Below are 27,682 nucleotides of genomic sequence, written 5' to 3'. Positions count from 1 at the left end.
CAGCCGATGGGTACACAGAGCAGCCTTACCCTCTTTGCTACACACAGAGTGCGCAGGCCTCGCTTGGTGTAGGCATCCAGGTGCTGCTGGGTTTTCTCCCTTAACATTGTCTGTTGTTTTTCCAGACCTGGTCCATCTAAAATAATTAACAAAACACACGTGTTCCCACCAGTTTGCCCAATGACAGACATATTTTTTAAAACAATGGTAACTTAACCCACAACAAACAAAAGGCCTTGTAGTTCTGAATCCCAAATGTGCATTTATAAAAGGGACCCCTCAGAATAAATCTTTCTCTTGTCTCTTTTTCCCTGGGGAGAGAAAAGTACCAAGAATGTAATACAAACACCATTCCCACACCATCAATAATGACTGTCACGATGATTATAAGGATGCTGGCTGTCATTTACTGAGCATTTACCATTTTCTAGGCTCTGGTCAGAGGCACAGCATATATTGCATAGAGTATATCTTTAAACCTCTCAGGAACCTATAAAGGAGGTTCCATAATCCCCACCTATTGAAGGCAAAGGAGAGTTAGGTAACTTTATCAAGACATAGCTACTGTCAGAATCCAGATTTGAACCCTGTCTATGTAACCCCAAAACTTAGGTGCTTTCTCACCAGATCCTAGGCAGCTTCCCCTACACTTCACCAAGGGTGACGGGTCCCTACAGATCTGCTTGTTTGCCTTTATAAATCCATTGAGAGTGGCCCTTCAATCTCCAAGCCCTTCCTATCACTTCCCCCTCAGTCCTGTATGAACCCACCTGGGGAAGCCACTGAGAGCAACTCCATGATCACAGAATCAGCGCCCTTTGTATACACCACAACTTGATTGGAAATGGGGTGCCGGACCACAACGGACATTCTTTTTCTTACTGAGTCGAAGGGCAGGATGTGTAGGAGTTGAAAGGTTAATGGTCCCAAAGCAGCAAAGTCCACCATGACCTGCTCTGGGGTCCGGGACTGCAGAGTGCACTGGTAAGCCCGGGCGGCATATACTAAGGCCGCTTCATCCGGGCTCTCAGCCTCATAACACAGGCTGGAGGCCAAGGGCTGTCCAGGGAGGGATCCCACCTTGCCGTTTGTGACATCCACATTGCTGTCTTCCTTCTCAGTTTCTATGGGACAAGCTGAGTTACCGGAGCCCTGGGGACTCTTGCTTGTCTGGGAGATCTCTTCCTCTACAGGTGAAGCTGGTTTCATTCGACTAAAGAGAGACAGTCTGCTCACAAAGGCATTTGGGACCCCAGAGGATGGCTCTTTCCCACTGGCAAGAGATGGTGAACTTGATCTTCGGACAGACAGTCTCTGGAAGAGGCTTTTAATCTCTTCCAAAGACTTAATGGGCATTGTATGCAGAGAAGAGAGTCCAATCTAGGAAAGATAATATGGGAAGGTCTCAATAATACAGTCAAAGGCAGTTGAGGTCAAACTGGGGGCAAAAAGGAGATATGAAGAGTTACCACTCCCTCACATAGCAGCCTGCTTCATACTTACAACTGCTGCAGGAAACGTTAATAAAAATAAAAATAGCCATGATGAAAAAGATGCACTAATGTTGATGACATTGTGAATTTCAAAACCACTTAGGAAGAAAACTGATAGCAAAAGACATAAAATGCTACATTGCTAGCAGTGGGCATACGTATAGCAAATTTCCCTAATGAAATAACTTAAACTATAAAAAATTAATAATCTTTATTATATGCATCCTAGCAATAACAATTTAAAAATTATAAGTATTTAATAATAGCAAATTAGAAACATCTTAAAATGTTTTATAACATTTAAAGGTCAAGTTTATAAAGATTACAGGGCAATATTGAAAAAGCTAAAAAAATAGTATAAAAAACAGTATAAAAACAAAAGTATCCTAATACACATTTAAAACACTGGAAAAAAGTAAATCGAAAGATTAACAAAATGTCTTTTTTTTCTTTTATTTTCCAGGTTCTAAAAAAGGTTGTTAATATGACCTTTTAAGCAAAGTAGGCCAATAAACAAAGTAGCTCACAGAAGAATTATCAGCATCATAATAGGAATTCAAATTTCTATTTTTATAGAACTTTTTCTTGTTCATAGCCTGATTTGTTCTAGATCTTAACTCTTATCAGTGATTAAATTTAGAGATTAATAACTAATTGGGATGACCAATTAATTGAATGCTAAAATTTTCTCATTTACAAATGCCCAAGGCATTAAAGAGCTTTCTCCTAATAAGTATTAATTTTATGATAGTTTGAGGGATTCATGCTGGTCAATTTTCAAACTTACTGGCAACTCAAAAATGAAAAATGAAACTCAACCACCGATGACGTTTCTGTACTCCACATGAATTCTGATTAACTCTTTATTCATTGTTTTTCTGTCACTACCTTAAAATATCATGAGGCTTAGGCTCTTATATGCCTACAGAGATTTTCTTTCAGGCTACAGAATATTATATTCTTTGGGGATAAGGCAACTATATTTCTTAAACAGAAAATGCCAAAAGTTGTCTATATTGGAAACAGATGTATATGAAAAAGTGTTACATGGGGAGAAAAACAGAACATCCAGTGAGTTATTCTCTAACTATGTAAGTTTTCAAAGAGCAAATTTCTAGTTGAAATCTTATAAAAATAGTTTCTGATCAAATGCAAGCTTAATGGGAAGTAAATCATTTTTATGTTAAAATTGACCACCTCTGAAGTTGCCAAGAGAAAATGATCTAACGGAAAATTAAAATTTAATTGGGTTGTGCTGCAAATTGAATTTTAAATAGATGTATGCAAAAGGGGAGATAGTTATATTCAAGGAAGATAGCACAGCAAGCGGTAAATCACCAGTCTCTAAAACAAGTTTTTCTTTTTAATTGAAAATGAATTTTCCCTGGATTCTAAGCTACAAAGAGACTTTAAAAATCCAGCTTGTGTGGGAACTGCAGAACCTTGGTATATTATAGATGTTGGATTTTAGAGCGATTGAGTTTACATTACCCAACTGGTACATGAAAAGGGACATTATCATTAAACATGATAATGAATTTAATACTTTATATTTTGCTTGATGTAGTGCCTATGTTGGAGGTTTTAGAAGCTTCACAGAAAGCTTCAAATTTGGTAAGCAAACTAAAGCAAAATGAACACAGCCACATTTTCCAAGAACTTCTCCCATCAGCTATCCTCCTAGAGGCAAAATAGTATAGTAGCTCTGAGCCACACTTCCTGGGTTCAATCCTATCTCCCCCACAAACTGGTCCTGTGACCCTGGGCAAGTTACTTAAGCTCACCTGTAAAATAGGGAACAGTAGAGTAACAGCACCTAACTCATGGGGCTGTTGGGAGGATTAAACATATTAGTACCAGTAAATTACTTAGAACATCATAAGTTCAGAGTACAGATTAAGTAATGTATAAATATTACCTGCTACTATTGTTAATTACGATCCACATAATAAGATGACATAACAAGTACATGTAAACCCAAAATTCTCTTCTGGAAGGTGACCCTTGTTTGCATTAGAGACTTACCTTTTGCCGTGGTTGGTCAGGAGCAGAAACCACTACTGTATTGCAAATTGCCAAAGCAATAAAGAAGTCGATGATGTACAGGGTCTCCAGTGGTAGATCTGGGATAGTCTCATCCAGTGGGGTAAAAAGCTGAGGTGTAATCTGACTAAACTTGTCCAAAAGCCTGGTGTCTGGTACCACATCTGTTTCCTGAAGATCCAAAAAGACAAAGTGTTGTTACAATAAGTACCTAAAAATATGAGTTTTAAATCTACGTGAGCTTTTCTAACCAGAATCTGTGAAGCATGAGACAGTAAACTTTATTCTTCTAAAAAAGATTCAATGGACATGGTGTCATGGGAGGTGAGAATAGGGAAATAAAAGAGAAAAAAATTAAATGGAAAATTCAGAATGCATAATATGAATGGAGACTACCTTGACTATTAACTCAAAGTAAGCAAGAGAGGAACAATGCCTTTCACCAAAAACTAGCTGAGTTTTCCTATTTTGAAATACACAGGGCAGAGCTATATTTTATTGTGTCTAGGATTCTACTTTGGGCATATATTCATCCCACAGCAACTGATGAATATCAATTCTTTTAAAAGTGAGGGCGTTATTCATACTATGTTATTTTAACAAAATATTTTACAGCTCAAATCACTACTATTGTTAAAAACCAACCCTCCAAAATAAAATTACTATAAGCACTCTAACAGAGTTCATCAGTATTTCCTGGCAATATGTTACAAGACACTAATATCCAAGGGTCCCTCTAAGAGATTTCTGATCATCAAATATTTTTGGCAACTATGCCCTATGCCCCTCTCTTTTGTACAATTCCTTTTACAAATTGGCTTTAAGAAGTTTGCTTACTGGGGAAAAATACTTCATTTTGTTAAACACGGTACTTCTCATTCTTATTTAGAAGTACTAGTTTTAGTGAAAGAATGTTGTATTAGAAGTCTGTAGTATGTAGTCAACTGCTTTACAAGTTTTTCAGATGAGTCAAAAAAGGGGCCATCTCCTCTGAATCAAGTTTTCACAAAAGTGCCACTGTATTCTAGAGGAGTCCTGACTGCAGGAAAGTCAGGAGAGGTGACGGAGAGAACAGAGTAAAATATGGAGATGTGTGATATTAGATTCAAAGTGACTGTGGCTTGCATTTTATGCTTAGGAGTTTGGTGAGATTTAGCACAGCCTCAATAAGAAAAGAGCACAGGCTGGGAATCACAAGGGTTTGGGTTCAGGTCCTAGACCCACCGCATACCCTCTAGGGGCCTAAGGCTGCTTACTTAACCCTCTGAGCTTCATTTTCTCTCTTCTGAATAATGGTAAAAAGTATACCTACCTCACAGGGTGGCTGTACAAAGTAAATGAGAGAATGAGTGACATGAGACCAGCACAACAGAAACCCAAATAATTTAATGTTTCTTTTCCTTCTCGAATGATACACTTACCTTCAGGCAGGTTACCAGGCTAACAATGGGTTTCAAAGGTCCCAGTTTTCTGCTGTCACAAGGCATTCTTAAATTTCTATCTAAAAGCAGCATCTCTTGCTCCATGATATTCGACTTAGCAAAATTTGAACCCTGCTGCAGTTTGATGGAGTTTGTAAGCACTTGTAATCTGATGGCCGTTCATTAACGAGTTGGCCACATTTCCTCCCGAGTCTCACACGTAGTAACACTGAGCCAGTACCTGTGCTGGGCCCTCAGTGACTCAGAGAACCATCCTTTCTCCTTGAGGACCCCCTTGCCAAAGTCAGCAGAAGAGAGTGGCAACATCTGAGACTTCTTTCTCCCTTGATACTCAGGAACCTTGTCGCATAGGATTAATGAAGGTCTATGATGATACTGTCATCTAGTGAGTGTGACAGATGCCATGGGTTGGAGCAATATTTCCAGAGGCATCCTTCTAAGAATGTTTATGCGAATTAAGCAAAACCCCAAAGAGTTCCATACTGAAATAAGTTTAAGAAATGTTTAAACAGTGCTTTATTGTAGCACTTCTCAGAGCGTTTAATGGGTACCGGGAATCTCCAAGAAGAGGCTAGTATGTGCAGGTCTCCCTAATTTTATTTTTTAGGGACATTTGTTCCTTGGAACATGATTAGGATTGAGTTAGGGACCTTAGAAGCAAATAGTGATTTCACTGTGCCAATGACCTCCGCATTGACTAATAACTGGCTTCAGAACGTAAGGACTCTACTGCATTCTGAAGTTACTCTAAGGCTAATGAAGATTTGTAACTTCTGTCTTTGTGACAAAGACATAAATCAATCTAATATGTCATTTGGGGAATTTAAGAACCTGTGCTGTGATCATGAGAATAAAAAAGATCTTGGAGCTGACCAAAGCTGGGGCTCTGGTCAGCAAAACTGTGTTTATAAAAAGTACTGTCAAAATAAATGTAAGAAACTCTGGACCATACAAGACCCTAGAAGCATCATAAAATAATATAAAGAAAAGCCCAGAAGAAGATTTAAGGAAAGATACATGTCAAAATGAAACTGCAGGAACAGAATGTTCTTCCACCTTAGTTGCTGTCTCTAAAATAAGTTAATCCCTAGTGACTAAGATATTTAGTTGCTGAATTGAGGAGAAAGTATAGTGTTATCACATGCAATTCTTATCTGTAAGATTATATCACAGGTGTTTTTACCTAAGATCCAAATCTTCCTCATGGAGACCTTCTATTACAAAATTGACTTTTGCTCTTTTTTTCCTATGATGGACAGATCCTGCCTTCTCTGAACTCTGATTACTCCAAGAACCAGGCCCAAACCATCCAGCTTTAAATGATTCCATGCATATGTACTCTCCCCACAGGGTGTGTAAGTTCCTCTAAAGGAAGGACCATATCTTATAGATTTTTGTACATTTTTTAAAATTGAAGAATAGTTTATTTACAATGTTTCAGATGTATAGCAAAGTGATTCAGTTGTATCTATATTTATTCTTTTTCAAATTCTTTTCCATTATAGGTTATTATAAGATATTGAATATAGTTTCCTGTGCTATACAGTAAATCCTTGTTGCTTATATATTTTATGTATAGTAGTTTGTATCTGTTAATCCCATACTCCTAATTTAACCCTTCCCCCTTTCTTCTTCCATAACCATAAGCTTGTTTTCTGTGAGTCTATTTTTGTTTCGTAAATAAATTCATTTGTATCATTTTTTAGATTCCACATATAAGTGATATCATATGATATTTGTCTTTCCCTGACTTACTTCACTTAGTATGATAATCTCTACGTCCATCCACATTGCTGCAAATGGCATTATTTCATTCTTTTTTATGACTGAACATTTCTTGTAGATTTTTGGATTCCTAACTCAGTAACTGGTACATGGATAAGCCATAAAATGTTATTGCTGTACATTACTATCAGACACTTGCTGGGTTTATATTCCATAAAGAAGGGGGTGGAGAAACAGATTGAAAAGATGTTACTCCTTAGAAAGCAAATACATAAACCCCTCCCACTTGACCTCAAATAGACATTTTTTTAATGCAGAGAAAATGTGTACTCCTAATTAGGGAATACAGAACACAATGTGGACAGCTTCCCATAATTGAACTAAGCCTTATCTATTTCATGGTTGGGAGTCCAACATCTTTGTCCTCATTTTAGATAACATCTGGCTATTTGAAATTTTAGATTTACCCCCATGATTCATATTATGCTTTCCTACCAGGTTGTAGATTTCACATTCACTTTTCTTTCCTCCTCTCTCCCTCCCTTCCTCCCTCTCCTTTCTTTCTTTTTTCACCCTATATAAATCCAAATTAAACAAGCAAATGCTGGCCAAGACTTCTCTTTGCCATCTCATAGTGTCTGCCAAAGCTTTTGGGTAGCCTTACTATATATTGAATGTTAAGTTTATTTTAAAATTGAGAGTGATTAGGACCCATTTTAATTATTTATGCGAAATCTAAAATGTCCACGGTTTAATAATGGACAAAGCTACTCCAGGTGGGAGATCGAGTTGACCAAGCTCTAATACTGTGCCCTACTCCTCCCTTAGCTCCACCTATACCTGAGGGTTTTATTTCATTTCCCGCTGCCACCCTCACTCCAGTCTTAGGGACTCACCACTCCATCTGGACAAGTATGGCTTAAATATAGACACAAATGCCTTCTCCTTCAGATTCCTAAATACCACAGACCTGAAGAAAAAAGACAAAGGCCAATAACTGCACATGGACAGCTCCTCCTCCACACGATGCTCTCCCCAGTTCTGTGGTTCTGAGCCTTTGCACATGCTACACACTGTCTGCCCCAAGTGCTTTTCTTTCCTTTTCTACTGTGTAACCCCCTACTCATTAGTCTAATCATAAATTACATTTTATCTCTTTTTTGCAGCCTTTCTTGATCCCTTCTCACCCCTGTAGAGTTGATCATTCCCTTCTTTGTGCCCTCATTATACTCTGAATTAACTACCATTACTGCATCTTTAATACAGGATTATCTTTATTTACTTATATGTCTGCTTCCTCTACCTAGAACAAAGCTGAAGGTTGGGGGCATGTTTTATTCATTTATATCCCTGGTCTAGTATTATGCCATTGTCTTCCATTAGTCCATTAATTAATTCACTCCTTTTATAAACATTTATTGTTGAGCTATGGTGTCAGGCACTCCTCAAGGAAAGAAGGGTGCACAGAAGAGATGGGATCCCGGGTATGTGGAACTCACATTCTAGGTAGGGGAGGCACTAACCTCTAAACATATAAGTAAATTGCTTCTAGATTGAGACAAGAGTGGGAGGGATGGAATGTACTTTGGATTGTGTGGTAGGTAAGATTTACTGAGGAGGTGACATCTGAGCTGAGACCTCAGTGAAAAAAAAGGAAACAGCCATATAAAGATCTAAGAGGATAACACTCCAGGTAGAATGAATAGCATGCTTGCTGAATGAAAACTTCTAGAGGATTAAAGAAGCATAAAAACACTGACTTAGAAAGTTAAGGTTTCTATTTCTAAAATAGGTCACATGAACCCAGGACTCACGGTCCTCAATGACATTCTAACTCCCAAAGCCGGCGCACCTTGGCCAGCACCCTGCCCTCAGATCCTCGCTCTCTCTCACCTTGCCTCCCGCATGAAGGGCACCATCTTCCAACCTTCCACTTCTGTACATCACAGCTCTCAAGTGTGCTCTCAAGCTGGTGTTCTCAACCTGGGCTCCATGGATGGACTTTTAGAATCATATGCACAATTTTTACTGACGCTAATTTTTCAGGTCAAAGGATCTATAGCTTTCTCAAAATAATCGTTAGTCTCCAAGAAGGATAGAATTGGCTTGTCTAGAGTAAGAGTGAGAGATGGTCTCATAATTCAAGGAAGACCTCTTTATCCTATATGTAAGGGTGTAGTATTGAAAACACAAAACAGAACAGCAATTCCAGAGTGTCTATATAATCAGCATGACACATGGCATTGGAGTACAGGGCAAGTGAAAACATGAACTGAATGGGAAGACTGAGCTGGTTGAGCAGTTTGATATAACCACCTTCACGATACCTTATTGAGAGTGGACATGCAAGGCACTGACCTTAGATGCTGGGGATTCAAGATGATTAAGTCCTTGCTCTCAAGGAGCAAGGTCTATGTCAGAGGCAGAAATAAGGCCAATGTCATGAGGACTAAGGGATTGAAGGGCAGGAGGGACTGTGTAAACAGAACTTAGAAGCTGAGAAAAGACAGTCTGAGAAATCTTCAGGAAAAATGATATTTAAAAAAGGAAGTATTGCTTTGGTGGGGCTAATCACAGACTCTGGGAGGGCTCATGCCAAGGAGTACTTCCCAGAACTTCTGCTTCCAGTGTCCTTGTCCCCACAGTGAGCCACAGCCACCCCCCACCTCTGCAGGAGACCCTCCAACACTAGCAGGGTCATGTGGATAAAAGCACCTATTATAGGTGGCGGCAGGGGTTGAGGGCACGGCCAGCGGGCGGCGTGCCGCGGTGTCCCAGGCAGTCCGCCAAAAGATAAAATAGAGCCCTGCAGAGATGAAGGGAACTGCCTGAGGACCCACACCTGGTGGAACAACTCCTACAGAACACCTACTGTACACTGGCAGAAGATCTCACACGTCCCAAAAGGCAAGAAACTCCCCACATACCAGGGTAGGGCAAAGCGGAGAGATTCCCGCACAGAGGATCAGTGCCAACTGGCACTCACCAGCCCGAGAGGCTTGTCTGCTCGCCCGCCGGGGCGGGCGGCGCTGGGAGCTGAGGCTCGGGCTTCAGTCGGAGCGCAGGGAGAGGACTGGGGTTGGCGGCGTGAACACAGCCTGAAGGGGCTAATGCGCCACAGCTAGCCGGGAGGGAGTCTGGGAAAAAGTTTGGACCTGCCGAAGAGGCAAGAGACTTTTTCTTCCCTCTGTTTCCTGGTGCGCAAGGAGAGGGGATTAAGAGCGCTGCTTGGAGGAGCTCCAGAGACGGGCGCGAGCCGCGGCTGAAAGAGCGGACCCCAGAGACGGGCGTGGGATGCTGGGGCTGCTGCCGCCGCCGTGAGGCCAGTGTGTGAGCACAGGTCACTGTCCACGCCCCCCTTCCAGGGAGCCTGTGCAGCCCGTCACTGCCGGGGTCCCGGGAACCAGGGACGGCTTCCCTGGGAGAACGCACGGCGCGCCTCGGGTTGGTGCAACGTCACACCGGCCTCTGCAGCTGCAGGCTCACCCCGCACTCCGTGCCCCTCCCTGCCCCCCGGCCTGAGTGAGCCAGAGTCCCCGAAGCGGCTGCTCCTTTAACCCTGTCCTGTCTGAGCCAAGAACAGACGCCCTCCGGCGACCTACACGGAGAGGTAGGGCCAAATCCAAAGCTGAGACCCGGGAGCTGTGAGAACAAAGAAGAGAAAGGGAAATCTCTCCCAGCAGCCTCAGAAGCAGCGGATTACAGCTCCACAATCAACTTGATGTACCCTACATCTGTAGAATACATGAACAGACAACAAATCATCCCAAATTGAGGAGCCAGGAGTCAGTGCTGTGCCTCTGAGGTGGGAGAGCCAACTTCAGGACACTGGTCCACAAGAGACCTCCCAGCTCCACATAATATCAAATGGCAAAAATTTTCCATCTCAACACCAGCACCCAGCTTCACTCAATGACCAGCAAGCTACAGTGCTGGACACCCTATGCCAAACAACTAGCAAGACAGGAACACAATGCCACCCATTAGCAGAGAGGCTGCCTAAAATCATAGAAAGTCCACAGACACCCCAAAATACACCACCAGACGTGGACCTGCCCACCAGAAAGACAAGATCCAGCCTCATCCACCAGAACACAGGCACTAGTCCCCTCCACCAGGAAGCCTACACAACCCACTGAACCAACCTTAGCCACTGGGGACAGACACCAAAAACAACGGGAACTACGAACCTGCAGCCTGCAAAAAGGAGGCCCCAAACACAGTAATATAAGCAAAATGAGAAGACAGAAAAACACACACAGCAGGAGAAGGAGCAAGATAAAAACACACTAGACCTAACAAATGAAGAGGAAATAGGCAGTCTACCTGAAAAAGAATTCAGAATAATGATAGTAAAGATGATCCAAGATTCTATTTCCAAGATCCAAAATCTTGGAAATAGAACAGACAAAATGCAAGAAACAGTTAACAAGGACCTAGCAGAACTAAAGATGAATCAAGCATCGGTTAAAAACACAATAAATGAAATGAAAAATACTCTAGATGGGATCAATAGCAGAATAACTGAGGCAGAAGAACGGATAAGTGAGGTGGAAGACAAAATAGTGGAAATAACTGATGCAGACCAAAATAAAGAGAAAAGAATGAAAAGAACAGAGGACAGTCTCAGAGACCTCTGGGACAACATTAAACACACCAATATTCGAATTATAGGGGTTCCAGAAGAAGAAGAGAAAAAGAAAGGGACTGAGAAAATATTTGAAGAGATTATAGTTGAAAACTTCCCTAATATAGGAAAGGAAATAGTTAAGTCCAGGAGGCACAGAGAGTCCCATACAGAATAAATCCAAGGAGAAATACGTCAAGACACATATTAATCAAACTGTCAAAAATTAAACACAAAGAAATCATATTAAAAGCAGCAAGGGAAAAACAACAAATAACACACAAGGGAATCCCCATCAGGTTAACAGCTGATCTCTCAGCAGAAACTCTACAAGCTAGAAGGGAGTGGCAGGACATAATTAAAGTGATGAAGGAGAAAAACCTGCAACCAAGACTACTCTACCCAGCAAGGATCTCATTCAGATTTGATGGAGAAATTAAAACCTTTACAGACAAGCAAAAGCTGAGAAAGTTCAGCACCACCAAAGCAGCTTTACAACAAATGCTAAAGGAACTTCTCTAGGCAAGAAACACAACAGAAGGAAAATACCTACAATAACGAACCCAAAACAATTAAGGAAATGGGAATAGGAACATACATATCAATAATTACCTTAAATGTAAATGGACTAAATGCTCCCAACAAAAGACACAGATGGGCTGAATGGATACAAAAACAAGACCCATATATATGCTGTCTACAAGAGACCCACTTCAGACCTAGAGACACATACAGACTGAAAGTAAGGGGATGGAAAAAGATATTCCATGCAAATGGAAACCAAAAGAAAGCTGGAGTAGCAATTCTCATATCAGACAAAATAGACTTTAAAATAAAGACTATTAGAAGAGACAAAGAAGGACACTACATAATGATAAAGGGATCGATCCAAGAAGAAGATATAACAATTGTAAATATTTATGCACCCAACATAGGAGCACCTCAATACATAAGGCAAATACTAACAGCCATAAAAGGGGAAATCGACAGTAACACACTCATAGTAGGGGACTTTAACACCCCACTTTCACCAATGGACAGATCATCCAAAATGAAAATAAATAAGGAAACACAAGCTTTAAATGATACATTAAACAAGATGGACTTAATTGATATTTACAGGACATTACATCCAAAAACAACAGAATACACATTTTTCTCAAGTGCTCATGGAACATTCTACAGGACAGATATCTTGGGTCACAAATCAAGCCTTGTTAAATTTAAGAAAATTGAAATTGTATCAAGTATCTTTTCCGACCACAATGCTAAGAGACTAGACATGAACTCCAGGAAAAGATCTGTAAAAAATACAAACACGTGGAGGCTAAACAATACACTACTCAATAACGAAGTGATCACTGAAGAAATCAAAGAGGAAATAAAAAAATACCTAGAAACAAATGACAATGGAGACACGACGACCCAAAACCTATGGGATGCAGCAAAAGCAGTTCTAAGAGGGAAGTTTATAGCAATACAATCCCACCTTAAGAAACAGGAAACATCTCAAGTAAACAACCTGACCCTGCACCTAAAGCAATTAGAGAAAGAAGAACAAAAAACCCCCAAAGTTAGCAGAAGGAGAGAAATCATAAAGATAAGATCAGAAATAAATGAAAAAGAAATGAAGGAAACGATAGAAAGATCAATAAAACTAAAAGCTGGTTCTTTGAGAAGATAAACAAAATTGATAAACCATTAGCCACACTCATCAAGAAAAAAAGGGAGAAGACTCAAATCAATAGAATTAGAAATGAAAAAGGAGAAGTAACAACTGACACTGCAGAAATACAAAAGATCATGAGAGATTACTACAAGCAACTCTATGCCAATAAAATGGACAACCTGGAAGAAATGGACAAATTCTTAGAAATGCACAACCTACCAAGACTGAATCAGGAAGAAATAGAAAATATGAATAGACCAATCACAAGCACTGAAATTGAAACTGTGATAAAAAATCTTCCAACAAACAAAAGCCCAGGACCAGATGGCTTCATAGGCAAATTCTATCAAACATTTAGAGAAGAGCTAACACCCATCTTTCTCAAACTCTTCCAAAATATAGCAGAGGGAGGAACACTCCCAAACTCATTCTACGAGGCCACCATCACCTTGATACCAAAACCAGGCAAGGATGTCGCAAAGAAAGAAAACTACAGGCCAATATCACTGATGAACATAGATGCAAAAATCCTCAACAAAATACTAGCAAACAGAATCCAATAGCACATGAAAAGGATCATACACCATGATCAAGTGGGGTTTATTCCAGGAATGCAAGGATTCTTCAATATATGCAAATCAATCAATGTGATACACCATATTAACAAACTGAAGAAGAAAAACCATATGATCATCTCAATAGATGCAGAGAAAGCTTTCGACAAAATTCAACACCCATTTATGATAAAAACCCTGCAGAAAGTAGGCATAGAGGGAACTTTCCTCAACATAATAAAGGCCATATATGACAAACCCACAGCCAACATCGTCCTCAATGGTGAAAAACTGAAACCATTTCCACTAAGATCAGGAACAAGACAAGGCTGCCCACTCTCACCACTCTTATTCAACATAGTTTTGGAAGTTTTAGCCACAGCAACCAGAGAACAAAAGGAAATAAAAGGAATCCAAATTGGAAAAGAAGAAGTAAAGCTGTCACTGTTTGCAGACGACATGATTCTATACATAGAGAATCCTAAAGATGCTACCAGAAAACTACTAGAGCTAATCAATGAATTTGGTAAAGCAGCAGGATACAAAATTAATGCACAGAAATCTCTGGCATTCCTGTACACTAATGATGAAAAATCTGAAAGTGACATCAAGAAAACAGTCCCATTTACCATTGCAACAAAAAGAATAAAATATCTAGGAGTAAACCTACCTAAGGAGACAAAAGACCTGTATGCAGAAAATTATAAGACACTGATGAAAGAAATTAAAGATGATACAAATAGATGGAGAGATATACCATGTCCTTGGATTGGAAGAATCAATATTGTGAAAATGACTCTACTACCGAAAGCAATCTACAGATTCAATGCAATCCCTATCAAACTACCACTGGCATTTTTCACAGAACTAGAACAAAAAATTTCAAAATTTGTTTGGAAAAACAAAAGACCCCGAATAGCCAAAGCAATCTTGAGAACGAAAAATGGAGCTGGAGGAATCAGGCTCCCTGACTTCAGACTATACTACAAAGCTACAGTAATCAAGACAGTGTGGTACTGGCACAAAAACAGAAAGATAAATCAATGGAACAGGATAGAAAGCCCAGAGATAAACCCATGCACATATTTTCAACTTATCTTTGATAAAGGAGGCAGGAATGTACAGTGGAGAAAGGACGGCCTCTTCAATAAGTGGTGCCGGGAAAACTGGACAGGGACATGTAAAAGTATGAGATTAGATCATTCCCTAACACCATACAAAAAAATAAGCTCAAAATGGATTAAAGACCTAAATGTAAGACCAGACACTATCAAACTCTTAGAGGAAAACATAGGTAGAACACTCTATGACATAAATCACAGCAAGGTCCTTTTTGACCCACCTCCTAGAGAAATGGAAATAAAAACAAAAATAAACAAATGGGACCTAATGAAACTTGAAAGCTTTTGCACAGCAAAGGAAACCATAAACAAGACCAAAAGACAACCCTCAGAACGGGAGAAAATATTTGCAAATGAAGCAACTGACAAAGGATTAATCTCCAAAATTTATAAGCAGCTCATGCAGCTCAATAGCAAAAAAACAAACAACCCAATCCAAAAATGGGCAGAAGACTTAAATAGGCATTTCTCCAAAGAAGATATACAGACTGCCAACAAACACATGAAAGAATGCTCAACATCATTAATCATTAGAGAAATGCAAATCAAAACTACAATGAGATATCATCTCACACCACTCAGAATGGCCATCATCAAGAAATCTAGAAACAATAAATGCTGGAGAGGGTGTGGAGAAAAGGGAACACTCTTGCCCTGCTGGTGGAAATGTGAATTGGTACAGCCACTATGGAGAACAGTATGGAGGTTCCTTAAAAAACTACAAATAGAACTACCATATGACCCAGCAATCCCACTACTAGGCATATACCCTGAGAAAACCATAATTCAAAAAGAGACATGTACCAAAATGTTCATTGCAGCTCTAGTCACAATAGCCCGGAGATGGAAACAACCTAAGTGTCCATCATCGGATGAATGGATAAAGAAGATGTGGCACATATATACAATGGAATATTACTCAGCCATAAAAAGAAACGGGACTGAGCTATTTGTAATGAGGTGGATAGACCTAGAGTCTGTCATACAGAGTGAAGTAAGTCAGAAAGAGAAAGACAAATACCGTATGCTAACACATATATATGGAATTTAAGAAAAAAAAATGTCATGAAGAACCTAGGGGTAAAACAGGAATAAAGACACAGACCTACTTGAGAATGGACTTGAAGATATGGGGAGGGGGAAGGGTAAGCTGTGACAAAGCGAAAGAGAGGCATGGACATATATACACTACCAAACGTAAGGTAGATAGATAGTGGGAAGCAGCCGCATAGCACAGGGAGATCAGCTCGGTGCTTTGTGACCACCTGAGGGGTGGGATAGGGAGGGTGGGAGGGAGGGAGATGTAAGAGGGAAGGGATGTGGGAACAGATGTATATGTATGACTGATTCACTTTGTTATAAAGCAGAAACTAATAAAAATTAAAAAATAAAAAAATTAAAAAAAAATTTTTAAAAAGAAGGAAGTATTTCATCAGATCTGGTAGACAGAGGTAGGCAGTGACGGGAGAATAAGTTTTAGATAGGAAATGGTACAAAAACCATAATGACTTTAACCTAGGAAACAATCCTTTGCTCCAGGAAGAGAGTGAGGCTGGATCAGGAAACCGAGAGGGAGACCATGGCACAGTCCCACCTGGTTGCTAATACCCTTGACTTCCAACCAAACATGAGTCACTATGTGGTTAACTTCAGGTGGGTGGGAAATAAAAGATCAGCAGAGGAATGGGCAAAAGTGATAAAATAGAAGAAAATAGATACCTATTTCTGATACAGCCTGAAAATGAGTAAAGAGAAGAGGTGGTGTGCATTCATCGCCCCCCCCATTTTTTTCAGAAGTTGGAAAAAAATTAAGTCCAGATGTTTGGAATAGCTTGACATATGGCAATGATAGAATATAACAGGTATGATATCCTTAGAGCCACAGAAATGCACAGGATGAATTGCAGTGAAATGATCTTCCTAGTTGCTGAAATTGTACATTTGGTGGAACTTTGAAAAGAGCCAGATTCCCCTCAAGGTCTTTCCAGGACAAATGAGATCCCTGGGGTCTATTCAGATCATATCTCTGCTATGAAATTCTATATAAATTCAATGGAGAAACACAAAGTTTCCCCAAAGCTGTTTCTTTCTTGTTATGTAACTTATTTCAGAGGTCACCAACTGCTTACCAGTCTCATGGCTGGGGAATCCTCATCTTGGTTAACACAAGAGTTAATGAAATGTGGAGGGCAGAGAAGGCAGTTGAAATTTGATAGAATTTTAAGTACAGCAAAACGTTTGATTTCTAATTCTTTCACACGAGTATTTTTCCTCTTTCCCATCTTCCATGTGGTCTTTCTTCTATGTTTTCCCCTCAGGACCCAAGAACACACCCTGTTGAGCTCTGATATAGAAATATTAGAAAATGACCTTCTCAGGACTAGGAATGGGGAAGAGGGCACAGATTTGGTGTATCTGGGGGAAGACTGCAAAGAGATAAAAAGGCCTTGGAGGATACCAAAAGGCTTTTGAATTTCCCTATCAGTTAGACATACTTACCTGTCTATAGATACCTCTGTGGTAGTTTTGCTGGTTCTGAAAGTGAGCCATGATCCTTAAACCAAGGCTACTTTCTCCAGGCTATCAACCCTGACCAGAAACATTATGTTTTTTTCTGAAATGATATACTATCTCTCAACACTGAATTATCTCCAAAATTAGGACATTGTGAGTGTGTGGCAGTCACACTGAGCTGCACTTATGAAGTCTCCTCTCAGGTAGAAAAGACAACAGCGTTTGGCTCTAATAAAATTACGAGGATGTTCTTTCATTATCAACCGTGGACAGACAAGATTCACGTCATGCGTTCACACTTACAATGGGGCTACTGAAAGCAGCCTGTCTGGAATGAGGCACTTCACTGGCTCCTTTTCCACTTCCTAGAGCAAAACAGCTCCCAGTAAGATGATCTGAGGATATACTTCCTAAAGGTCCATTGCGAACCATGCTGCAGCTGGGGGCCCTTGGTTTCGCCATACTGCTGAGGGAGCCACTGGGAGTGTCAGCAGAATCTTCATCTTCAGAGGCAGTTTCCTGATAGGACTCTAGTCTCTTGGCTGAGGGATAAAAATCACACTGGGTCATTCCCTGAGAGGAAACTCTTGCAGGTTGAGTATGTCAGGCATTTAGTTAAACAGCTATTTCACACCATCTCCTCCCATTTTAAACCTGGCCTCCAAACTCCTCCAGTACTGAGTGAATGGACTTACATCATTGAGAAAAGTAGAAGCAATCAGAGAGGAACTTCCTTCTCTCCCCATTGTCAAATCTACCAACCTATCTGCATCTGTACCCAAACTCTCTGTCCTCCCTCATACTACTATGGATGAAGTTTCAAACACCAAACCCTTCACTGTGATCTGCATGCCCTTCTCAAGCACTTCTCTCTTAACAACTCTCCCCTCTTTGACCTTCACAGTCTCTCAACTAGTCTCATGGCTTTCTGTATCTCTCCACGGACACTGCTCTTGTCAAGGCTGTCAATGAGCTAGCTCCATGTTACCAAACCCAGTGACTGCATCTATTCATATCTTTTTTGAATTCTTAGCAATATCCAATGTCCTCTCCTTTCAAATGTCTCTTTCGGTTTCTCTGATACCACGTGTACTGTTTTTCCTCCTGCTTCAGTGCTGCTACTTCTAAGTTTCTCCTGCTGTCTCCTCTTCTCCTCAGTCCTCAGATACTGGATGGCTGCAGGAGCTCCTTCCTTCACTACCTACGTACTCTTTCTTGGTGATGTCATCTGGTCCCCCCCACCTTTGAAATATCATCTCTGTGCACAAGACCCCCAAACCTATTCCTTCAACTCTAACCTCTAATTAGAATTTAGACTCAGACATCCATCTTTCTACTTGACATTTCCAGTTGGATGTCCACGAGGTTCTTCCAGCAGACATCTGCATGGCTCACCCCCTTACAACTTCAAGGAGACTTGGAGGTATCCCTTTGTCAATGAAGCCTTCCCAGATCTAACCACACTGTTTGTTACATATCCTACCCCAGCACTTACCACCATCAACACATCATATACCTTATTTTTAATTTTTTGAATCATCCATTAGAATATAAACCCCAAAAGGGCAGGAAATTTTGTCTTTTGTTAATCTGATATTCCTAAAGCCCAGAGAAGGGGTTGATAGATACTCAATAAATACTTGTTGAATAAATAAACAATGGACATCTTAAATTTGGTATGGTAAATGTAGACTGCTCCCTCTCTTCCTCCAAATCACCACCCCCCAATTACTCTTTCTCTGGTCTTTCTCATCTTTGTAAATGGTGCCTAAATATCTACCTAGCTATTAACACCAGAAATTGAAGATTCTCCTTGATTTGTTTTTTGTTCCCTACGCCGCCCCCACCCCCGCATTCAGAGCATCACCAATAGCTATTATTCATCCAAAATATATCCCAAATATCTAAACTTCTCTTCACCTCCATTACCTTAATCCAAGCCACCATCATTAAAACAGTAGCTAGAGTGATCTTCTAAAACATAAAGCAGATCAGACCACTCCCTGCACAAAACTTTCCAGTGGCTCCACAGTTCATTTAGAATAAAACCTGAACTTTGTATCCTGGTGTACGTAACTCAAAATGATCCGGCCTAGGCTGACCTAACTTTCTTGCCATTCCTTCTTCTGCAATAAATCCAGCCTCACTGGCCTTTCTTTCTTTACTTTGAATATTGCCAAGCTCATTTCAGTCTGAGGACCCCTATACTAGCTGCTCCTTCTGACTGGAAGCCTTTTACCACTGAATTCAAAGATTATATCTTTCAGATCTAGGCTCTGATATCCCCCTTAGAGAAGCCTTGCTCAACCATCCAATTCAAAGTAGCCTTCTGCTCATTCTATATTATATCACCCCATTATAATTTTCTGCATAGCACTTTTCACTATTTAATATTTTTTATTTAAAAATTAATTTGTGATGATTTTCTCCGATAGAAGTTCTATGAGAGGAGGGGCCTTGTCTGTCTTGTTATATGTTTGCATTGCTAGTTGCCTGTATTCAGGCTAAGTCTAGCTACTGAATAAAGTACAGCTTTTGGCAAATTAATTTATAAAATAAAGAATATTTGCATATCCTATTATTTTAATAGTTTTTGTCTATACTTTTTAAGGACAAGGAAAGGCTAAGAGGCAACACGGTGATTCTGGGTTCTAGAACTAACTCTTCCAAAGACTAAGTGACTTTTCAGCAAATCACTTGCTCTTTCTAGGCCTCTGTTTTCTTATTAGAATAATGAATAATCTGGACTCAGTGACTTCAAGATCCTTTCCAGTTCTGCAGTTCTGTAAGTTTCATTATATTCTCTGCCTAAAAAATACAGACTATTTCCCTGTAGGACATTTCAGCTTCAAAAACAGATACATTTACTGTGTCCCAGACATTCTGAAGTTCTCCATTCTTACCTGTGCCTTTGCTCAGGATGTCCATTCTCTTCCTTTCTACTTACATCAATATTGCACATCTTTAAAGGCTTGGTTCAAATGCCAGTTCCTCACTGAAGACCTCTGTAACTGTACTGGCTCTCATCCATACCACTCATTGGTACCACTGTATAATTTCCATGTAGTACTGAATGCTACTATGTGTCAAGCATTTGTCTCATTTAATCACTATAACAACCCTCTGAGGTAGATATTATTAATACCTTCATTTCAGAAATAAAGAAATCAAAACTAAGTAATTTTCCCCATCTCACAAAAGTGATACAGATCAGTCTTATAACCAGTTATATTAAAATCTACAGCCAGCACTATGAGTCTTCATGCTATATTGTTTCTAAATGTAGCCAAAAAAGTTAATATGTATTATTCCTTATTATTTCACATGGTCAATATCCCCTGCTCGATTTCAATAAGTACATGTTTTGTAGTTTAAATAATGAGTAATGAGTAAATGAATGAGTAATGAATAATGAGTAAATGTATGAATGGACATATGAATAATATCCTTAGCATCAAGGGAAAGTTGCAGGGTAGGGAGTTAACATTTATTGAGTATCTCCTTTTCATCAAGAACCTTGCTAGGTCCTTTATTTTTTTTTTTAACTTTTTATTATTATTATTTTTCCCTTCCTTTTTCACACTTCCTCTAGCTTACTTTGATAATCCTTGGCCACCTGGCCAGGACCATTGCCTTTGATTGTGTGGGCTGTGCTAGGTTCTTTATATAAACAAGTATATATGTAACTGTATCTATATATATTTTGTTTTTATCTTTAAAATAATGCTATTGTACATACTAGAAACTATCACTGTTCCACTTGGCAGCTGAGAAAAGTAAAACAGTAAACAGTTTGGGTGGGTAGACTTAGAATTTGAATTTGGGTTTTCATGACTCCAGAGTCAGTACAAGTATCCATTGTGTTATATGTCCTTAGCAATTACTTGTATACAAGAGGTTAGCTCAGTGGTTCTCAGCAAGGGGTGAATTTGTCCCCCAGTGAACATTTGGCAATGCTTGTACACAACTCAGTTGTTACATCTGGGGGAGAAGTGCTACTGGCATGCAGTGGGCAAAGGCCAAGGATGCTTCTAAACATCTTAAACAGCTCCCCATAAGAAAGAGTCATCCAGCCCAAAATGTCAATAGTGCTATGCTGATCAATCCTTGAGTAGCTAAAGAAATTTACTGATGATGTGATAGCATTTTAAGAATAAATAATTAGAATGCTACACAACATATATAAACATGAAGGCTATATGTTAGGAATTTCCCATAGCCATCATTAGGGAACCAGTCATCGTGCAACTGTGTAATTAGTATAAGGCCAGATGGCTGAGTTGTTACTATAGGACAAACTTGCTCAATAAGTAGAACTGCAAGAGAGAAATAAAAAAAGACCTGGAGTAACTCAATCTTTAATAATTTTGTGGAAAGCTATGAGAAATAAATAGATCAGTAAAGTTACAATGTGATTCAGAAAACATAGCTACTAAGACCCATACTTTTAGACTCTGAAAAAAAATTTTTAAATTGGGTATGAGAAGATTTTTATATATATGTATTATTTATATATATAATATATATATATTATTTATATATATAATATATATATATTATTTATATATATATATGATAAAATCTATCCAAATGATCAAGACTTTTATTATGTCTCATAAAGTAGACTCTAGTTAGTTCCATGAATGCCTCAAAGTGGCAAAAGAATTCTTGCTTTCCAGCTCATAAGAGAAAATATACAAAGTCTGTAATCTTTCCTTTGCCTCAAGGTAGGTACTACGTTAGGTACTACGTTGACTACTTTATTTCTCTCTTATTTAATCTTTCTCTTCTCTTCCAATTCCCCTCTTCAAATATCCAGTAACCTGCTCACAGCCTATACTTTACATTTATTTGATATCTGGAAGAAGTGAGCATGAGACTATGGAACAAAACATTTACCACACATTTCAATGTGCTCTCCAAAGGGCCAAACACAAGGGTGAACAGCACAGGACACTCACATAAACTTCTTTCAACTATATCATCCACATATCCTCAATCAAACATTTTGCTATGAACTAATCCCCCAAACATTTCCAGCATTCCAACTTTCACCTGCTTGTAAACAGCACACTCAGCTGAGTTTCTTTCAACTGTATCATCCACATATCCTTGACACAAAACCTTTTATTCTAAACGAATTCCCCACATTTCCAGCATTCCAGGAATTTGTCTAGTATCTCCAAGCCCCAAACCTTGATCAGTGCAAATCCATCTCCAAAACTGACTGCCTGAAAATCAAAACAATATGGAAAGAGAACACTGACCTTAATCGTACAGCACTTAAAAAGATATTATGTTTCTGTGTCTGTCTCCCACATTGGACCATGAGTTCCTCAACAAACAAGCCTATTTCTTATTTTGACAACAATAATTATGACAATACTAGCAGCTAATACTTACGAATAATTTATTCTGTGCCATGCTCTAAGTGCCTTTTCATGATTTCTCTTCTCTTATCTCTTAACCACCCCATGAAGTAGATCTATTACTGATCCTTTTTATTGTGGCCCAGAGAAATTATATAAATTGCCCAGGGTCACACACCTTGCAGGCAGTGAAGATGGGAATCAGACTCAGGAGGCTTGATCCCCAAATCCTTGTTCTTGGAACTACTAAATGATGCCACCATGTACATCAGATTCACAAACTGCATCATAAAAGCACTGTGTAGACACACCCAAATTGAGGGACATTCTACAAAATCCCTAAATAATGCCCTTCAGAACTCTTAAGGTTATCCAAAAACAGGAATGGCTAAGAAACTGTCAAATCTAGAGGCACCGAAATGATGACTAAGTGTTACATGATTTCCTGGATGGGATCCTGGGACAGAAAAAGACCTTTGGTAAAAACTAAGGAAATCCCAATAAAATATGGATTTCGGTTAATCATGAAGTATCAATATGGGTTCATTACTTATGACAAACGTATCTTAAGACTAATTTAAGATGTTAAGACAAGGGAAACTGGGCAAGGGAGCATATTGGAACTTTCAATAATATCTTTATAACTTTCTGTAAACCTAAAACCATTCTAAACTAAAAAGTTTATTATTAAAAAACACTCAGTAATCTTTTAAAGGAATTTAAAAAATGTTTAATATACATATAAATCACGTGGGGATACTGTTAAATGAAGATTTTAATTGAAGCTTTAAAGAGGGGCTTGAGACTCTGCATTTCTAATACACACCTGGGTGTTGATGATGCTTAGTCCATGGACCAAATTTATAAGTTACAAGGTTGTAAAACAAGAAATGGTGTCATCAGATGTGTTTAGTTCAACTGCATAAGAGTAAGGGGTTATTTCCCAGCAGCAACATTTTAAATGGAAATATCTCCTAGTCAATTCTTTTGCCAAAAAATCCTGAAAGCTTAACTAAGTTTCATTTCAGTGAAAATAATGTCTCAGGGTTAAGTTCTGGGGAAAACTAGCCCGTATCATTACTAACTCCAGCATTTAGAGACAGAGAGAGAGAGACAGAGAGAGAGCACGTGCTTGTGTTTGTGTACATATACTTGTTTTAAAACCATTACTGACAAGAGACCAGGAGCTCTAGATGTATCTGTAGTAGAGAAGTGTTCAGAGACAAAGTCAGCACCTCAAAGAGGTGGTGTATGTAACACTCCATGGCTCACAAACAGGTATCTCATCAATTATAGTTCAGTCCGGATGGCATTTAATTCTCAGTCACTCAGTATCTTTCCTGCACAAGGGGCCACAGAGAGAAGTACTCACTGGGCAGGAGCGTGTATATTCAGGGACAGGGGTGGGAGAGGGCTGGTATTAGCATTCTTATATGCTACAAATACAAAATATAAAACCCAACAAATATAAAAAATAATGCAGTGCTTCCCACCATATATTTTGTGAAACATTACTTCTGTAAGATACTTCTCAAAAACAGGGATCTATAAACAGATAATCTTGGAAAAAAATAATCTCACAAATGGACAGAGGGGTTTACCTACAGTGATGTTCACTGCAGCATTGTTTGACACAGCAGATGACTGTTGACAATCTAAACTGATGGTTGGTTAGTTACATAAATTTTGGCAATCATTACAGTGCAATATGGCATAACCATTAGAAAAATAAGGAGAGAATAGAAAGGTGATCATGATGAAGTCTTAAGAAAAATGGTTATAAAAGTCAAAGCACCCTGTGAGGTTATTTTGTTTAAAAAACATATATATTAATATATATAAAGACTCAAAAGAAATGCACTAAAATGTTAATAGAGGTCCAATTAGTTTGGTGGGAGTTTTTTTTTTTTTTTAATTGAGGTGTAGTTGTTTCACAACGTTGTGTTGGTTTCTACTGTACAGCGAAGTGGAGTTCCCTCTGCTATACAGCAGGTTCTTATTAGTTATCTATTTTATACATATTAGTGTATACATGTCAATCCCAATCTCCCAATTCATCACACCACCACCACCACCCCCTGCTTTCCCTCCTTGGTGTCCACACATTTGTTCTCTTCATCTGTGTCTCTATTTCTGCCTTGCAAACTGGTTCATCTGTACCATTTTTCTAGATTCCACATATATGTGTTAATAAACAATACTTTTCTCTTTCTGATTTACTTCACTCTGTATGACAGTCTCTAGGTCCATCCACGTCTCTACAAATGACCCAATTTCATTCCTTTTTATGGCTGAGTAATATTCCATTGCATATATATACCACATCTTCTTTATCCATTCATCTGTCAATGGACATTTAGGTTGCTTCCATGACCTGCTATTGTAAATAGTGCTGCAGTGAACACTGGTGTACATGATTCTTTTTGAATTGTGGTTTTCTCTGGGTATATGCCCAGTAGTGGGATTGCTGGATCATATGGTAATTCTATTTTTAGTTTTTTAAGGAACCTCCATACTGTTCTCCATAGTGGCTGTATCAATTTACATTCCCACCAACAGTGCAAGAGGGTTCCCTTTTCTCCACACCCTCTACAGCATTTATTGTTTGTAGATTTTCTGATGATGCCCATTCTAACCAGTGTGAGGTGATACCTCACTGTAGTTTTGATATGCATATCTCTAATAATTACTGATGTTGAGCAACTTTTCATGCACCTCTTGGCCATCTGTATGTCTTCTTTGGAGAAATGTCTATTTAGGTCTTCTGCCCATTTTTTGATTGGGTTGTTTGTTTTTTTGATATTGAGCTGCATGAGCTGTTTACATATTTCAGAGATTAATTCTTTGTCCATTGGTTCATTTGCAAATATTTTCTCCCATTCTAAGGGTTGTCTTTTCATCTTGTTTATAGTTTCCTTTGCTGTGCAAAAGTTTTTCAGTTTCACTAGGTCCCATTTTTTTGTTTGTTTGTTTTCATTCCCATTTCCCTAGGAGGTGGATGAAAAAAGATCTGGCTGTGATTTATGTCACAGTGTGTTCTTCCTATGTTTTCCTCTAAGAGTTTTATAGGGTCTGCTCTTACATTTAGGTCTTAAATCCATTTTGAGTTTACTTTTGTGTATGGTGCTACGGAGTGCTCTAATTTCATTCTTTTACATGTAGCTGTCCAGTTTACCCAGCATCACTTATTGAAGAGACTGTCTTTTCTCCATTGTATATCCTTGCCTCCTTTGTCATAGATTAGTTGACCTTAGTGTGTGGGTTTATCTCTGGGCTTTCAATCCTGTTCCATTGATCTATATTTCTGTTTTCGTGCCGGTACCATACCATCTTGATTACTGTAGCTTTGTAGTATAGACTGAAGTCAGGGAGTCTGATTCCTCAAGCTCCATTTTCCCTCAAGATTGCTTTGGCTACTCAGGGTCTTTTGTGTCTCCAAACAAATTTTAAGATTTTTTGTTCTACTTCTGTGAAAAATGACATTGGTAATTTGATAGGGATTGCATTGAATCTGTAGATTGCTTTGGGTAGTATAGTCACTTTCACAGTGTTGGTTATTCCAATCCAAGAACATGGTATATCTCTCCATCTGTTTGTATCATCTTTAATTTCTTTCAACAGTGTCTTATAGTTTTCTGAGTATAGGTCTTTTACCTCCTTAAGTAGGTTTATTCTTAGGTATTTTATTCTTTTTGTTGCATTGGTGAATGGGATTACTTACTTAATTTCTCTTTTTGATCTTTCGTTGTTAGTGTACAGGAATGCATGAGATGTCTGTGCATTAATTTTGTATCCTGCAACTTTACCAAATTCATTGATTAGCTCTAGTAGTTTTCTGGTGGCATCTTTATGATTCTCTATGTATTGTATCATGTCATCTGCAAACAGTGACAGTTTTACACTTCTTCTTTTCCAATTTGTATTCCTTTTATTTCTTTTTCTTCTCTGATTGCTGATGCTAGGACTTCCAAAACTATGTTGAATAACAGAGGCAAGACTGGACATCCTTGTCTTGTTCCTGATCTTAGAGGAAATGCTTTCAGTTTTTCACCATTGAGAATGATGTTTGCTGTGGGTTTGTCTTATATGGCCTTTATTATGTTGAGGCATGTTCCCTCTATGCCCACTTTCTGGAGAGTTTTTATCATAAATGGGTGTTGAATTTTGTCAAAAGTTTTTTCTGCATCTGTTGAGATGATCATATGGTTTTTATTCTTTAATTTGTTAAGATGGTGTATCACACTGATTGGTTTGAGTATATTGAAGAATCCTTGCATTCCTGGGATAAATCCCACTTGATCATGGTATATGATCCTTTTAATGTGTTGTTGGATTCCGTTTGCTAGTATTTTTTTTTTGGATAAATTTACTTGTTTATTTTTGGCTGCATTGGGTCTTAGCTGCTGTGCATGGGCTTTCTCTAGTTGTGGTGCATGGGCTTCTCATTGCGGTGGCTTCTTTTGTTGCAGAGCATGGGCTCTAGGCACACAGGTGTCCGTAGTTGTGGCGCAGGGCTCAGTAGTTGTGGCTCGTAGGCTCTAGAGCGCAGGCTCAGTAGCTGTGGCACACAGGCCTAGTTGCTCCACGGCATGTGGGATCCTCCCAGACCAGGGCTCGAACCTGTGTCCCCTGCATTGGCAGGCGTATTCTTAACCATTGCGTCACCAGGGAAGCCCCTGTTGGAAGATTTTAAATCACAGTTTCAATTTCATTACTTGTGATTGGTCTGTTCATATTTTCTGTTTCTTCCTGGTTCAGTCTTGGAAGGTTATACCTTTCTAAGAATTTGTCCATTTCTTCCACGTTGTCCATTTTATTGCATAGAGTTGCTTGTAGTAGTCTCTTATGAGGCTTTGTATTTCTGTGGTGTCCGTTGTCACCTCTCCTTTTTCATTTCTAATTTTATTGATTTGAGTCCTCTCCCTCTTTTTCTTGATGAGTCTGGCTAAAGGTTTATCAACTTTGTTTATCTTCTTGAAGAACCAGCTCTTAGTTTTATTGATGTTTACTATTGTTTTCTTTGTTTCTGTTTCATTTATTTCTGCTCTTATCTTTATGATTTCTTTCCTTCTACTAACTTTGGGTTTTGTTTCTTTTTTCTCTAGTTCCTTTAGGTGTAAGGTTA

The 27,682-nt window shown here is 39.0% G+C and overlaps 1 protein-coding gene across 2 annotated transcripts in view; it reads right to left on the bottom strand.

Moving 5' to 3' along the window:
• The window catches only part of ATP10D (ATPase phospholipid transporting 10D (putative)), a 129,544-nt gene that overhangs the window by 35,832 nt on the left and 66,030 nt on the right, over positions 1-27,682 (bottom strand). For both annotated transcript variants that reach the window (XM_082638468.1, XM_082638469.1), the window contains 4 exons: positions 17,492-17,730; positions 3,519-3,707; positions 771-1,380; positions 30-136 (listed from right to left, as the gene is read on the bottom strand). In XM_082638468.1, coding sequence (XP_082494594.1) covers positions 30-136; positions 771-1,380; positions 3,519-3,707; positions 17,492-17,730 — 1,145 coding nt within the window. The remainder of the gene's footprint in view (positions 1-29; positions 137-770; positions 1,381-3,518; positions 3,708-17,491; positions 17,731-27,682) is intronic.

This window comes from Mesoplodon mirus (assembly GCF_964341445.2).
Source record: "Mesoplodon mirus genome assembly, chromosome: 2".
Classification (NCBI taxonomy): Eukaryota; Metazoa; Chordata; class Mammalia; order Artiodactyla; family Ziphiidae; genus Mesoplodon; species Mesoplodon mirus.
This window is presented reverse-complemented; position numbering and strand designations above follow the sequence as displayed.